This window comes from Leptonotus elevatus, chromosome 6 (genome assembly GCF_054856555.1).
Source record: "Leptonotus elevatus isolate MCC_2025b chromosome 6, RoL_Lele_1.0, whole genome shotgun sequence".
Taxonomy (NCBI): Eukaryota; Metazoa; Chordata; class Actinopteri; order Syngnathiformes; family Syngnathidae; genus Leptonotus; species Leptonotus elevatus.
Window position 1 is genome coordinate 9,505,158 of NC_141244.1, and position 15,099 is coordinate 9,520,256.

A 15,099-nucleotide genomic window follows, 5' to 3' on the forward strand; every position below is an offset into this window, starting at 1 on the left:
CCACAGCATTGTTTGACTGATGCAAATTTTCCTCCTGTACAGTTATTGCCTTTGCATTATTGCCTTGTAGTACTTCAAGCACTCACATCTTATCATCTTTGCACACTTCCATTACTGTATTTGTAATTTCACCCCCCAAAAAATCCCTTGATGGAAGTATTTATATTATCTTATTTTATTTTTTTGTATTAAAGCATAGTCATGCTGACATTAAAAGTCAGCATGTTTAAACATCCATTCAATGTAAAGTACAATAAAAATATCGGCAAAGGTTTGTAATTTTCTACTGTACATTTTTCTGTTAACTTGTGTATTATGACAGATTTAGCTAATGGAAAGCCATATAAGCGAGAATATAAACAGAACATAGAAACTTTTTATGTTGACAATTCTGGGAGAACCAATTCACCTTTCCCATCTGAAACACAAGATGGCGCTGTAAATTGGCGTCACCCACCGCATCACAGAGGCTCAAATGGGGACCCCCAATTCTCTTATTGTTCAATGAGACCTTTATGCAGTGTTTTCACGCCACTGTTTATTTTATGGCCTCCACGTGTGTGTGCGTGCGTTCGTGCGTGCGCGCGCGCGTGTGTGTGTGTCCGAAGACTGCAGAGGGTAGGGGAACCAGTAGACGAGGATGCATTTGGTATTCAGGAGGGCCTGGTATTTATCTGTCTGCTGGCTGTCTAGTCTGGTTCTGGCCTGTTAGTGGTGTCACACTGCCTGCTCCCTGGGGGACTAAATTGACGCTCCAGACAGACTGCGTGTCTGAGTGTGCGTATATTGTTTGGTGGTGTTGTGGTGTTTGTGGGTAGAGGTGAGCAGCAAACGGCACCATATATATATATATTATATATCAATATATATATATGTATATATATATATATATATATATATATATTGATATATATATATATATATATATATATATCAATATATATATATATATATATATATATATACTGCATATATATATATCACAATTTTCTGTACTATTGTCACAGTGCACAGTGCGCTTTTAGAGAGTGATACCTGTGTGTATGGGAATGTTTAGCCGGCTAGTGAGCGTCTTATTAAACTGCTAATCAATCCGTCAATAAAGGCAAGCACATCTAGGCAGTGTATCAATGCCTTTGTCATTACTTCGCTGTTGGCCTCTGACGCCGTCCTAGCATGAAGAGAGTTTGCAATCTTGGGAATTGGACCTAAGACATTAACCTTCCAAGAGTTACCGTTGTGCTAGCAGATACTACAGAACACGGAACATTGATTGAAAACATTACCAAAAGTGGATAAATCACCCTGGGTTATGCCAGTGGTCAGTGTAAGACGAGGGATCCTGGAGGTAAGTAAGTTATTTTTAACTAAAAACTTTTCTGTAGGTTGACGTGGCTGCTTTTGAGTTGTCAGCAGTTACACTCTGATATGTTTATTTAAAAAAAGTGGACATGAGGCTTGGTAAAGCATTTTGAACAACATACGGCGTTGATAAAGCGCAATAAGTAAAAAAAATTTGGACTGACATGTTTTTCGGTACAATTAGCAACACATTTGAGCTGATTTGGGATTTATTGCCTAAATGGTGAAAGATTAGAGACTTTAGTTGTGGATCTGATCTATAATATATACATATACCTTGATAAGGTGAAGTATGCTTTTGTGATAACGATGACACGTAGGCATTTTAAAATGTTACCAGCCTCGCACCAATTGTAACTTTATTAATCAGTGTCAATTTGTGTGCGTGTGTTTGTGTGTGTGTATGCACATTGTGTTAATACATATTTAATGAGCATGGGTAATGTTGCAACACTTATTTAAAGTTTATTTATTTTGCTTGCTGGTGGTCAATTTCATTTAATTGCTGTGTAAAAATGGCAAACCAACAGCGTGAATACATTTTTCTAAAATGTTTAGCATTTGTATACTACTGCGATAATGATACTGATCATTTATTTACCCTCACAAGATGAATAAAATATCTCTGTCCGTCTAGTTAGTTTTTTTTAGTTTTTTTACCCGCTTCTGTGCCAATGATTTCTTTAAGTACCACTTGGAAGGACTATTTATTGTTTTGATAACCTACTGGTCGAAAGTACTATTCAGAGTCTCTAAGATTTGAATAACCCAGTTTATTTTTAGATTGCAGATGGTACTGTACTAGAGTGATCAGTATTTGTACAGTATGCAGCCTTTTGCAGTTTGCCTGATTCAGAGGGGATATGGTGGGGTAAAAGGGTATTTCGGGGGGGTCACGCCTCTCTGCAGCACATGTTGCCCTGAACCACAAGACTGGTGCGGGGGTCAACTCAAGGTTAGCTTCTTCAAAGGCCTTTTTCATTGGTTGAGGCCAGCCATAACAAGGGAGTGAAACTTGAAGCACTCTTCCCTCCCCCCAAAAAACACACCAGGCCAGCCCTCTTCTTCCTCCTCCCCTCTGGTCTGCTCACCCAGAGCCATTGTCAACCGCAACCCGGACGTCTGCTACTCTTCTGACTCAAGTCAACGCTTTCAGCCACCACCCTAAACCTTTCTCCCGCTAGTCAGACACACACACATGCATGCACATGTATATTACTCACTGTCCTGGCCCTTCTTGATCATCATTTACATGTTCCTCCTTCCAACTTTATTTCTTGTAGTGCATGCACTACATGTTAACGGAGATACAAGGACTTTAAAACATCAGATTGTAGACTCGCACACAAGCTACATGCAGTTTATGTAGCTTATAGTTTATTGTAAGCATTATTGTATGGATTTTTTTATGTGTTCATATTTACATATGAATTTGAGAATACAGTATATGGTACAGACAATAGATGATTAAAATACTCTGAATATTTTTACAGAATTTTGTAAATTAATCACTGAAAAACTGCGCAAGCGTTGTGATTTGTGTGTGCGTGTAGTTGTGTACTTTACTTTAGTGTACTTGAAATATGTGGAGGGAGGCAACAGTGCCGCTCCTCCTCTTGAGTCTGATTGGTTAAGCACAGCTGTCAGTTAGAGCGTGGGCGGGGTTGAGCCCACCCTGTCTGCCCTGGTCCAGTTCGAAGACAGCTGCTCGCGGCGGCGGAGGAAAAGCAAGAACTGCACAATGCGAGAGCCGCCAGAAATGGCTTCACCTCGAACCGGCAACTAATTCACTTTCCGAGTCCACTCCAAGTGAAATATGGCGTGAGAAACACCGTGGAAAATACGTGCGAAACTGACGGCAGTCAGCCGTAGCGGCGGACTCTGCTGTCGCTGCCTGGAAGTTTTTCGTTGTTTTCCCGTCGGGGATCCCCGACGGTGGCGGCGGTGGTGACTCTCTCCCCGGAGCGGTGTCCCGGTCCACCGAGCCTAACGAGCCCCATGCAAAACCTAACGGCCTCTGGCGCCTCCGGCAACTCCAATGTCACCTGCTCCTGCAACTGTACCGCTTCCCAGCCACAGGGAATGGAGATATGTGAGTAAAATACTAATTGTGTTTTCCGTGATCTTAAATCCGACCCAGAAACGAATGGAGTGTCTAATCCGTTTCAGTGTAGTGTACTTTAGATCGTCAACGCGTGTTCCTCCGAGAAACCGGTTGGTTTGTTAACACCGGCAAACATATAATCTTCTCATTAATATGTATTTGGCCTTTCTAGTGTTCGTGCGACTGCGCAGTACAGTAGAAACTTTACAGAGGCTCCATTGTGACTAGTGGTATTTATAATGTCATTTGATGTGGCTATATGACTTTCAAGTTTCAAGTGTGAAGTCAGTAAAAGTGTGACGGTATTTTTAGCTCATACAGTATAGCAGCCACTTAAATTACATCGACAAGGAGCAGCGCAATCTCCAGTCACAATAGCCTATTAAAATGACTTGCATGACGTTTTGCACACGTTGCTTATTAGGTTTGTTTTAAGGCAAGAAACTTGACAGCTGTTTGGTCTTATGGCGGGTTGTTTCTGTGAATTACAGCCTTTTTAGTTGACCATTGACATCTGTGCACATAGTATAAGGGATCCCTACAGAGGGTTAAATAGTTGGCAGTCAGCACTAACAGGAAACGCTGGAATGGTATGATATGTCTGTCTGCTGTCTGAGTAGCCCACAGAGAAACTGTCATTATCAGCTCTGCTTTAATGCTGCCTGTTGGATCCACTGCAGATGCTCCTCTTTACGACTGAGACAGAGCAGACAGATATATAGGAAAGGACAAATATAAATGGAGTCAACGACAAATAACACACATAGACAGAGGTAAATTCCCAACCAGGCAGCTAGACGAGAACCATTAAAAAATATATATATGTGTGAATGCACTCCCCAAAGACATGCGGATGTACAGAAAAGCTCCAGACAGAAGGGCAGCGTTCCAGTTATGTGTAATTTCCATCGGGAGAGAGGCCAGGCTCGGCCAACGTGTGGTGAATGTAGGATATTAGATTTAGATTTGGCAGCAGAGTGTAGCTGCAGTGACGCCACACTGTAACCAAGAAGTGTATGTTTGTCTGGCACACTGACTCATGGCTCACCTTGCACTGGTCGTGTGGCGTCATCTAGTTTATTGCTAGCCCTGGGGAAAAAAAGGCAGGGATGGATGCAGGTAAGGAGTCCAATTAGATCAGTTAATTTAACTTCCTCAAACTTTTGACTGTGTCTTGATTAACTGAAATGTGTTGATTTATGACAACAGTGTGGCACATGTTTTTTTTTGGGGGGGGGGGTCTTTTTTACCCCCTATAAATCTGTCTGTGTATTTGAGAAATGCTTCCTAGAACTTTTCATGACATTTTCTCATCATATTTACATGTCACTATTTAGAGGGACATCCAAGCATTTATTAGTGTTGAAAAGAGCTTCTGTTCGTCTGCTGTCTTGTCTAACAGAGTGTGCGAGGCTGAATAATATAGCTCATACTCTCATGAATTCTTTGGCTGAGAGAAGCTGCAGTCCTTTTTTCCCTTTCTTTCTAAGCAGAGCGGTCTGGAGAGATCACAATATGAAAGTTCCATATCGCTACTAGTTACCAAAATGACTGGTTGTTAGTAATGTATATGACAGTACTGCTAAAAGAAATGCTAAATTTGTTCTATTGTAGACGCATTCACTTTTTGCACATTAGAAATTGTAAACAACCACCAAAAATAATTTTGAATGCATGAAATGTAGGCGCTTTCACACTTAAATTGCTTTCTCTGGTCTGAATCAGTTGATGTTTTGTAAACGCTGTATCTGTCTCAGCTTGGTTTGATTTGTGTTGGTACAGTAAAGATTCCATGTAGGGCAGGGCCATATGGCCTAAAATTCATATCACAGAATAAACTGAATCGCTTTCTTGGTAACCGTATATATTAGGGCTGGGTTAAAAAAAAAACTACAGAATACCGTAATTGATATTGAATCAATTTTCCTTTTAATATCTCTTTTTCCCATACATTTTTAAGAAAATAGAATTTTAAAGGCCCATCTTTTTTATCTTACTGTTTTCTTGAAACGTACTACTCTCAGACAATACAACTTAAAAGTATTTTCTTACATTTATGAAAGACCTGAATTATTGCACAGACAATTCATAACCTATTTGAATTAGAATTATGAAAATATTTTCATCTCATCCTTCTTTAATATCGGATTGAAATGAAGTGAATCAAATCGAATTGTGAACAAAAAAAATCAAAATCGAACTGAACTCTTGTGAATTGGAATCTAATTGATTCAGGAAATTGGAATCGACATCCAGCCCTAGTATATTTACTCCCTAGCATTCCCCTGTTAGTTCCTGAGCGGCCGAGGAAGCATGGAGGATGGATGACTGTTCGACGTGGTTGCAAAAGTTTTTTTTGTTTTTTTTATTTTTACCAGCCAGATATATTGGGCTACTGTGCGCATACCACATCACAGAATATAAATTGCTTGCTTAAACTACCTTTCACAGACAGTCATCTTCGTAACACCTCTTCCATAGCATCGGCAACAATTTCGAGAAGGGCTGTAGGAACATCCACGGATATGGAAGCATAAAGTCAATATTCTTTCTAATGTTGGTGCTCACTGGATCTTGGACTTGCACCCAAAATCTTCATGCGCTATTTATTTTGACATCAGCGAATGATGTTCGAAAACGATTCACATCTTTGCGCTTTCCCCCAAAAATAAAAATATAATTATAGTCCAACAAATGAAAAATCCAATTTGATCAAAATGGTAAATGCAGTGTACTTATATAACGCGTTATCTACACCATACGTTGTCCAAAGAGCTTTACAAAGCCTTGGATTCATTTACTTGAAATCGTATCTGTTGACTGCGAGACTACACTGGCATGTTGACTCAGCAACGACAAGATTTTTAGATTAAAACAACATTGGTTAGCCGCAAAGATTGCTTGCAATTACTGGGGTAAGGGATAGAATATGCATGTGCTATTATAGTAATGCTACTATGAATATTTCCAATTAAGCAGAAAATATGTAAAATTTATTATGAGCGTGTGCAGTGGATCAAAAAATGTTGAAGACGTCCTCATAACATTAAATGTCAAAATAATTAACATAACAAGTGCTCTTTAAATTTGGCGGGCAAAAATGTTGACTAAAAAGCCTTTTTAATTAAGTGATTAATCATGATTAATCAAAATTCTAAGATGTGATTAATCTGATTTAAAAAATGTAATCGTTTGACAGCTCTAGTTGTAATGCACTGTGGTGTCCAGGAGAGCAAGTTCTCTTATAGAACTATACATGTAATCAACAATGTTCATGGTATTGTTTTTGGAATGAAAAAAAAAGTATCAAAGTTTCAAAGGCCCATATTTTACTCGAGACTTTGCAAAGACAGCTGTGGGCGGTCCCTAAACCGGAAAAGGGTAAGCCTCAAAAGCCCCAGAGGACATGATGTCATGGCCTGTGCCAAGACCCCATTAAATTGCAAGTCAAATGCATCCTTGTTATTATAGCAAGTTACATTTTAGTTCAATTCAGGATTTAGTCTGCTGCATTAGTTGCTACAACATGACACTATGGGCTAATCTTGTATGAGCTTTTGTGACGGAAATAATTGACAAAGTGCACTATAACTGGCAGCGATTTACCCATTTCCTTTGTAAATGATGATGTTCAACTTAAGCGTGTGTGTGTGTGTGTGTGTGTGTGTGTGTGTGTGTCTCACGGTTCGGATCGGATCACGGATCAGATCATTTTTCGGATCAGCGGAAAAAAAGATAAATAGAACTTTGTCTATTTATTTATTTATTTATTTATTTATATATATAGTTTATAAAACACTTTTGTCCATAAAAAATACAACAACAAACAATATAACACAAAATATAACCACTAATATAATTTATTTGCGGTTGTGTTGACGTGTTGGGGAAAAAAAGAAGAAACCTTTGGAATGTATTTACAAGGTATAATATATATATTATGCGCTGTTTGAGTTAACATCTTTATAGACAACGCTATATACACGCTCTCTTGGGTAAGGAAGGGGTCAGTGTGTGGAGTGGCTGAATGTGTCTCTGTGTATGTAACAGCCTGCAGTCGGGGCCAGCCAGGTGGATGTGTAAATGGTCTGATGGGTAATCCTGTGCATGAGTTGCGTTAGTGTGTAGGTGGCTGCAGGGTCATCGTTCAAGTGCCTCAAGCCGCCACACGCACACAGCGACTTGTTGACGCTTACTCCAACAGGTACAAAGAAACACACAAAGTCAAATGCGCTCACATTTACACTTGGACAGATGTTCACTTTTACACACTTGCACATAGAAACAGGGACTGTAGTGAGAGTCAATATTTACCCTTCCGTCTACAGCCAGACAGCCAATCCAAGTTCACAATAATCTCTTTGGGGGGGTTTTCTCATTCATTCATTGTTGATCTGCTGTTGATTTTGACTGGGCTATTGTTTTTAGATGTCATGTTCCTTACATCATAACTTTTAAGTTTGAGGAAAGTCCAACATTGGCTAATGGGTGGGATGTAAACTAACTGCTACAACAACATTTCAAGAATTAATACAATATAAATCACATTCATAATTCATTTCACAGACAATTTCAGAATGGAACCTCATTTAGTCTGACAGCTACAGTATGCTGAGCGGAAGGTTTATAACGGTGAATAGCAGTGCTCAACTTGCAAAGTGCTGAGAAAGACCTCCTTGTTGGAACTTAGGAGCAGGGGGTCTTCAAAGACCCCGTTTTACACTGGGAAGTTGACCTGCAGTATTACCATGCTGGCTGAGGAAACGCAAGTTTCTCTGTGTGCAAGAATTATCAAGGGGTTGCCAGTCTGCACGATGATGGATTTTCTTGTCAGTGGAAGGTGCTGTTTACATTGGCCCTGTACAGACATTCAGATCATAGATGTGCTGCCAACTAACACAAACTGATCAATGGTGACTGAGCGCAAGATAATGAACAAAGACACATCTAGTCGCGCTCACACAGCAACATTGCTCGCAGAACAACCCTGATTACTAGAATGTACAGTAAAACACTGTTAGGAGAAAAAATATACGCGCAGACCAATGCTGCTTAAAGCCAAGTCGGGCTTGATTTTTTTTTTGGTGGGTTATTCAGGACTTGTTTTTAGAATAATCATACATCATTGTTTTCATGTTACATTAAATAGATTGAGTGAAGTCATGCTCACGTTATCGCGCTTAAGTTGTGAAGCAAGTTCTCACTTGACCTGGACTTCGTACAAAAGGATCTGTTCTTACTACCTACATTTCATGTATGCTCGCTATTCGTGGAGGATAGGGAACGGGCTGGCCCAAATAGTGAAAATCTGTTTTGTTGATGCCCATTATAGACTGCATCGAATATATTTTTTCTAACCAACCCAAAAAATCTTGAAGAAATATCAGCGAAAAGTTGAATCCACGGGTGCCGGGTTTATTACCTTAATTTTTTGTAAGATGGAGTATTTGGGAACGGGGGCAGTGCTTTAGCAAGGTATGGGTAGTTGATGGTCGAAGTGTTAGTTTCTTGACCTAAATATATATAAATAAATTAAAAAAACTTGTTGGGGTTTTCAATTGGATTTCATTCATACATGGCCAAATTTCCAGTTGTCTTTCAAGTTCTCCCAAGTCATCACAAAGGCAAAACTAATCACTCGGATCTTTTAATTACTGTACTGAAAGTTCTATGAAACAACTGGATTGACGCATAACCATCTAAGATGCAATTGGTTTGTAGTACTTAGTATAAAACTTTATTTCATAGCCAGTAAACAATGAAAATAAGTTAATGGGAAAAAAATACATTAATTTTCTATTTAGCTTTTCTTACATCCAGGACTCGTTGCCAACCATTTAAAGGGCATAAGGAAAACTATTTCATGCAAATGAACTACTTCCTCAAACGGAATGTACATTTTATAGCCTGACTGAAAGAATACAACAACACTATGTGTGTTACATTTGTGTGATTTAAACAAAACCAAACCGGAAAACGGTGTTGCTTGTGATGTGTAGTAACTTTTTCATGGCACAATAACTTTGACATAGCCTACTGTGAAGTGCAAGACTGTCCTTCCAATACTGCTATCATTTTACACAACAGTTCCAAACGGCTTGCTGTACATTTTATTCAGAATGACGAGTTGACGTACTGCTCATTTCCGTGGCTTAATATATGATATCTTTAACAAGCTGTGTTACTGTTTAGGATCTATTTATGGTGGCTAGCCTCTCCGCAGTGCCCATGAAGTTTTTGATACATGAAATTGGGAAAGCTAATACAGTAGTGTGTGTGCGCACACAAACATAATTTTTTTTTCTGTGACTGTATTAAAAGGAATGTTTGTTGGCTTTTGAATCAAAGTTGTCTATTATTGTCAGAGAAACTGTGCCGATTGTCTCTGTGCAGTTGTTAAGTCTAGCAGAGTAGGTCAGTTTGGCTGTGACAGTCAGTCCAAAGTAATAAAATGTGAAATTTTTGTGTCCTTCCTGTCCTGGGTTCACCGACACTGCGTAACACTTTACAGCATCAATAGCACCCAGCCACTGTGGCTGCTGGGATTCCCTTTGTGTCTCGATTCTGCACCCCCATCCAAACACACGCACGCACACACACACACACACCAAATCTCCTCCCTTGGTTGACAAAATGCTCTTGGGACTGGAGCAGGACAGATTTTGTAGTGGTAGTGTTTTTGAGACAGGCCATCCGTCAAGTGTGTGTCATGGTGGGCTGCCAGTGGGATGTGAGCGGGGAAGTTTCCTCACATCTATTTACACAAAGTTGGACTATCTGGGATGCGAAAGAATTCAGGCGAATGAATCAGTCTGCTGTGTGTCTCATGACTAGATGTCTGTGGACATAACGTCAAAGTGCTGCACTCCAGACACATTGGCAGACGGTAAACACCCCAGGATTCAGCTAAAGTTAATAGCAAGCATACGTATTACGCTATGTGCTCACAGTGAAACAGACAAAAAATCTGCAAGATTTTTTTTTTAAGTAGATACACTAACCTACCTGCCCACTGGTTTTGTCTTTTACATGAGGTAATATATTTTCTTACATGTTCAGAGACAAGTGTTAACAGTATTTTTGTTTGTAGGATTTACTGTGGATTTTGAAGAAGCCTAATTTGTCAAGGGGAGAGACTGTTGATAAGGATCACTGCAGCAATTTAATAAGTCAGTTCAAGCAGCATATCAATTAAATCTGTTGGATCACTTTCCAACATTACATTAACCCCACTGCTCTTAAAGGCGCTGACGTGCCTGCTTTGGGATGCGCTAACACTGAAGATAGTAGTGGTGCAACGGATCACAAAAGTCACAGTTCAGATAAAATCACGGATTTGAGTCTCGGATCAGATTGTTTTTCTGATCAGCAAAAAAAAAAAATGAAGAAGATAACTAGTACTTTGTCTTCATTTATTTTGTAAAACGCTTTTCCCATTAAATAAATAAAAAAAATCCATTCAAAATGTCAAATATAGCCGTTTAGGATTTAGGAACACAACTTTTAAGTGCAATATGAGGCAGAAACATTCTTATTTTTTACTTATTTGTACATGGGTGTAACATAAGGGTGTTTATTCGAATCGATTCAATATGCGGCTGAATTGATGTTTAAACATAAATTTTTGATGGAAATATTCAACAAAGCGTCTTACTTAGGGTTAGGGTTGACACACGTTAAGCACGGAAGAATGTTATATTAATTTAATTAATGGCCTTAATATTCTATTTCAGTGCTGTTTAAACATGAAACAGACTGCAACCTGTTTGTTAAATGCAGTGGCTCAGTTATAAGCCTGAAGTTTCAGATCAATAAATACATTTTCATACAAAGCTTACAGTGTACATGTACACGTTTACTGATTAATATTTTCTAAATTTGAGTAAAAAACAAAACAAAAAATCGCAACAATCAATTTATAGATTCGTATCGGGATTAATCGGTATCGAATCGTGACCTATGAATTGTGGTACGAATCGCCAGGTACTACGTAATTCACACCCCTAGTGTAAAATAAGGTATTAATGGCTTAAAGTTGTGTTTCTATCATCTAAACAGCTAAGTTTGACATTTTGAGTTGAATGTTTTTTTCTTTTTTAATGGGCAAAAGTGTTTTATAAAATAAATGAAGGCAAAGTTCGATGTCTTTTTCTTTTGTAATAATGAAAAGCCCTGACGTGCAATTTAAGGCACATTCCCTTCCTTTAAACATGGAGAGTGAATTACAAAGTAGCCTTGGTCCAGAATATTGAAAAAGAATTAAAGTAAGCCTAAGTCAAACTTACTTACCAGTCGGCCAGGTAGCCGCTAGCTACTTACGTCGGAGACTTCTGCCGTATCATACAATGTAATTAATTAGCGGTTTCTTAGCGTCCTAAATTAGCGATTGAACATGATTTCGGGATAGCATTGTGTTGATGTCGCAACTACAATGTCAATCAATTACGATAAAGTAGCGTCTAAAAGGGATGTCAAGCTAGCCATCACGCCACGACCAAGGCGAACTTCAAAGTAAAAGTGTGCTCCTGCTATTTGCATTGCCGTTAATGTATTATTGTATTTTGTTAACTTTATTTTGAAGTTAGGGTTAGCGTGTTACGTTGAGTATGTTTTAGCTCCCTTGACATGTCAGAAGGTAAATGTGCACTTTTTTTGTTGTTGTCCCCCCCATCCCAATAATTATCCGTTGCACCACTAGAATATAGTTATCGATTTGTCACCATCAAATATTGGTACTCCAACTATTGGCCATTGCACACTTGCTGACAATATTTTATTTTGTCATGTTATGGCTACAGTAGTCCGCAATGTGGCTTGTTTTTGAATGACAATAAAAGCAAAAGATATCCTAATATTTCTATAGCTAAACTTGACCCTCAAATTGCCTCCAAATGATCATTTCAGGGTTATATAGCTTTTTATGGCTTGTGCTAAATAAACATATAACAGAATAAATGTTTAATTGATATTGACAAATAATATTGTTCACTGCAGTTGAGAAGCAGCATAGCTGGAGCCACTTAACAGTCCAAATTTATGTTCTCCCAAAGGTTGCTGTTTACTCCTGCAAGAAGACACCGATCATGTTTGAATGAGTCAACAAGCTCCCCCTGTGACAATAAATGGCCCATTGTTGCCGTTTTGTAATTGCCTGAATATAAATGCTGTATGTGCAGTGATTGACTAAAGATTGCATGCTGCTTCGCATCACGGAGATGTCTCCCTCTGGAGGAACACATTACTTTGACTGCAATTCATGATGGAAGACAGAAGGCAACATGGATTGTTTTACGGATAAACCATTGTGATTTTATTTCATATTTGAACTTCTAATAGGTTCGGAAAGCAGTCCTTGCTGCTGACTATCTAGTATGCCCATTTTGGAATGAATGACCGGCATGTGGAGTTATTTTGGCAGGGGAAACCGAAGCACTTTACGTATCACATCATGTCACAGTTTTGTAATCCGTTGTGCTGTCAGATGTGCTGTCAGATGCCTGAATTTGCATCGTTCCCCAAAATATTAAAATGCATTAACCTGAAGCATCATGCTCTTCCCTGATTGGTTAAGATGCATTGAGTTGTTAGTTGTGTGAACTTCATCTAAATTTCATCGTGTTTTCGATTTTGGCTTCTCACAATCATAAAAACGTGATAAAAGAAAAAACATCAATGTGTCGAAAGTAAAATTCATTGTTGGCTGTAGGGCTGGGTGATATCTCGATTTTGCAGTCATTCAGGACGATTACAATTCTAATCGATTTTAATCTAATAAACCCAACAAACATTTATTTAAAAGGTTTCATTCATTAAAAAATAATTCCTGTGGAAAAAAATTCAGACAACAATAATGTATACTAATTCTGAATTAGTTTTAACATAAATTTAACATTCATTGTTTGTTCTTAAATGTCACAATTAAGTAGTTGGTAGCTATTGTAATTGTTTTGTAAACCACCCATCCAGCATTCTGCCACATGTGCAAAATGACAACTCACAAAAACATTTGAATGTAACAGAACATAAGAACAACAGTTTTTAATAATCCAGAAGACAAAATTCAATTTCACGATTTAGCAAATTTTCAACGATTCGATTTTTAAAATGACAATGTATCGAATTAATTCAATTTATTGCCCAGCCCAAGTTGGCTGTCTTGCTAACATGTCTAAATATGACTTGGACCCACGGAGATGAAAGTTTGCTTCCTTTTTGGTGTCGGTACAAGATAAGTCACTAATCACGGCCTGCATGGCAGCGAATAAACTACACTTCTGTAAGTGTCGTCGTCACAAAAGCAGGACAAGGGGGGAGTTTTTATCACATAATTATTTGATTTGTTACTTAATTAAAATTTTGGTTGTCCTTTTAAGTTACTTTATATTCAAAGTTGAATAAATACGATGAAAGTACTGAATAATCATGTTCATTAAGTGTGATTTCAATATCAATTAACAATAATCGTGATTATTATTTTATTCCATAATCATCAAGTCTGCAATCCCAATACTTTATCAGCACCCCTTCTGCTCTTCCTCCTGCTGTTGGCAGTCACCAGCTGACCCTAATCAGGCACAGAACTGCTCTATTGTCTGGCTCGGGAGAGGGGAGCACTCACTCACACACCGACAAAAACGCAGACAGACACTCACACACAAGCAGACGGCAAGGGGGGGTTGGGGATAGAGGTTGTCTGGTCTGGCCCTGCCTCTTGACTCTCAACCCCCAACACTGTTCGTCTCCTGCCGTACCTACATGTAGGGTGCAGACAAACATTCTGCTGGGCTCTGTTTTCGCAGAGAGCTGACGTGCGCTCATCTTGACTCCTTTGGCGTGTTTTTAGGAAGTTTGGCAAACTGCGCTGTCCATGGCACACCTGATAATTTGGTGACTGAAAGTGTACTTACCTTTAGGCCAGCTAAGAGCAGGTCTCAGTTGTGGCGCAAGCAGAGCAATGCGACTTTGGTGGATTTGATTGAGTTGCGAGATGGATTTGAGCTTCACGGACGATGTCGGACGGTGTCATCGTATTTCATTCAAAAATGTCACAACGGCGTTAATTGAATTCTTTGAGACATTGAAGAAATCAGTTCATTGAAAGCATTCAATGTTTCTTCTTCTTATCGTCATCATCTTTAAAATATTCTTAAAAGCACTCCTTGGCCGCGGCCCCGCTATTGGGAGGAGTTGTCTCCAAGAGACCAAGGCGGTCTCCAAGTTCCCACTTCACAGCGACCAACTTGACATCCTCCACAGTGGACATCCTCTTGCTGTTCCTTATAAATGTACATTGCGTGCGTTGATCTCCTGCACGGACTCCAACAATGGCGCTAAAAGTACTAGTATTATGGGCATTTGGAATCGGTATCAGTTTAAACTGAAGAGTTGAGTGGTATTGGTCTGGGGGAAAAAAGTGGTATCAAACATCCCTATTTGCTCTAGAGAAAAATTATTTTGTTCAAGAAAAACACACACACAACAATTCAACACATTGTCTAAACACTTCGATTCTGTCATCCCATAGCGGCCATTTCCCACTTGGAATTCCCCTAGACGCTGATGTGGCTGCTTGCTAGTGTTACTAATTATGATTAGGGCTCCTGCTCTGAGCAGCATGATGATCCTGTGTGAAT

General features: G+C 39.1%; 1 protein-coding gene across 3 annotated transcripts in view; it reads left to right on the forward strand.

The window, feature by feature from the left end:
• LOC147171972 (low-density lipoprotein receptor class A domain-containing protein 4-like) overlaps positions 1–15,099 on the forward strand; it is a 167,461-nt gene that overhangs the window by 126,315 nt on the left and 26,047 nt on the right. The window contains exon 1 of one of the 3 annotated variants that reach the window (XM_086078530.1): positions 3,037–3,454. The exons of the other annotated variants lie outside the window; for them this stretch is intronic. Within the exon in view, the coding sequence (XP_085934656.1) occupies positions 3,361–3,454 (94 nt within the window). The 5' untranslated portion in view covers positions 3,037–3,360. Of the gene's footprint in view, positions 1–3,036; positions 3,455–15,099 lie in introns of those variants that run through there. 3 annotated transcript variants of the gene reach the window in all.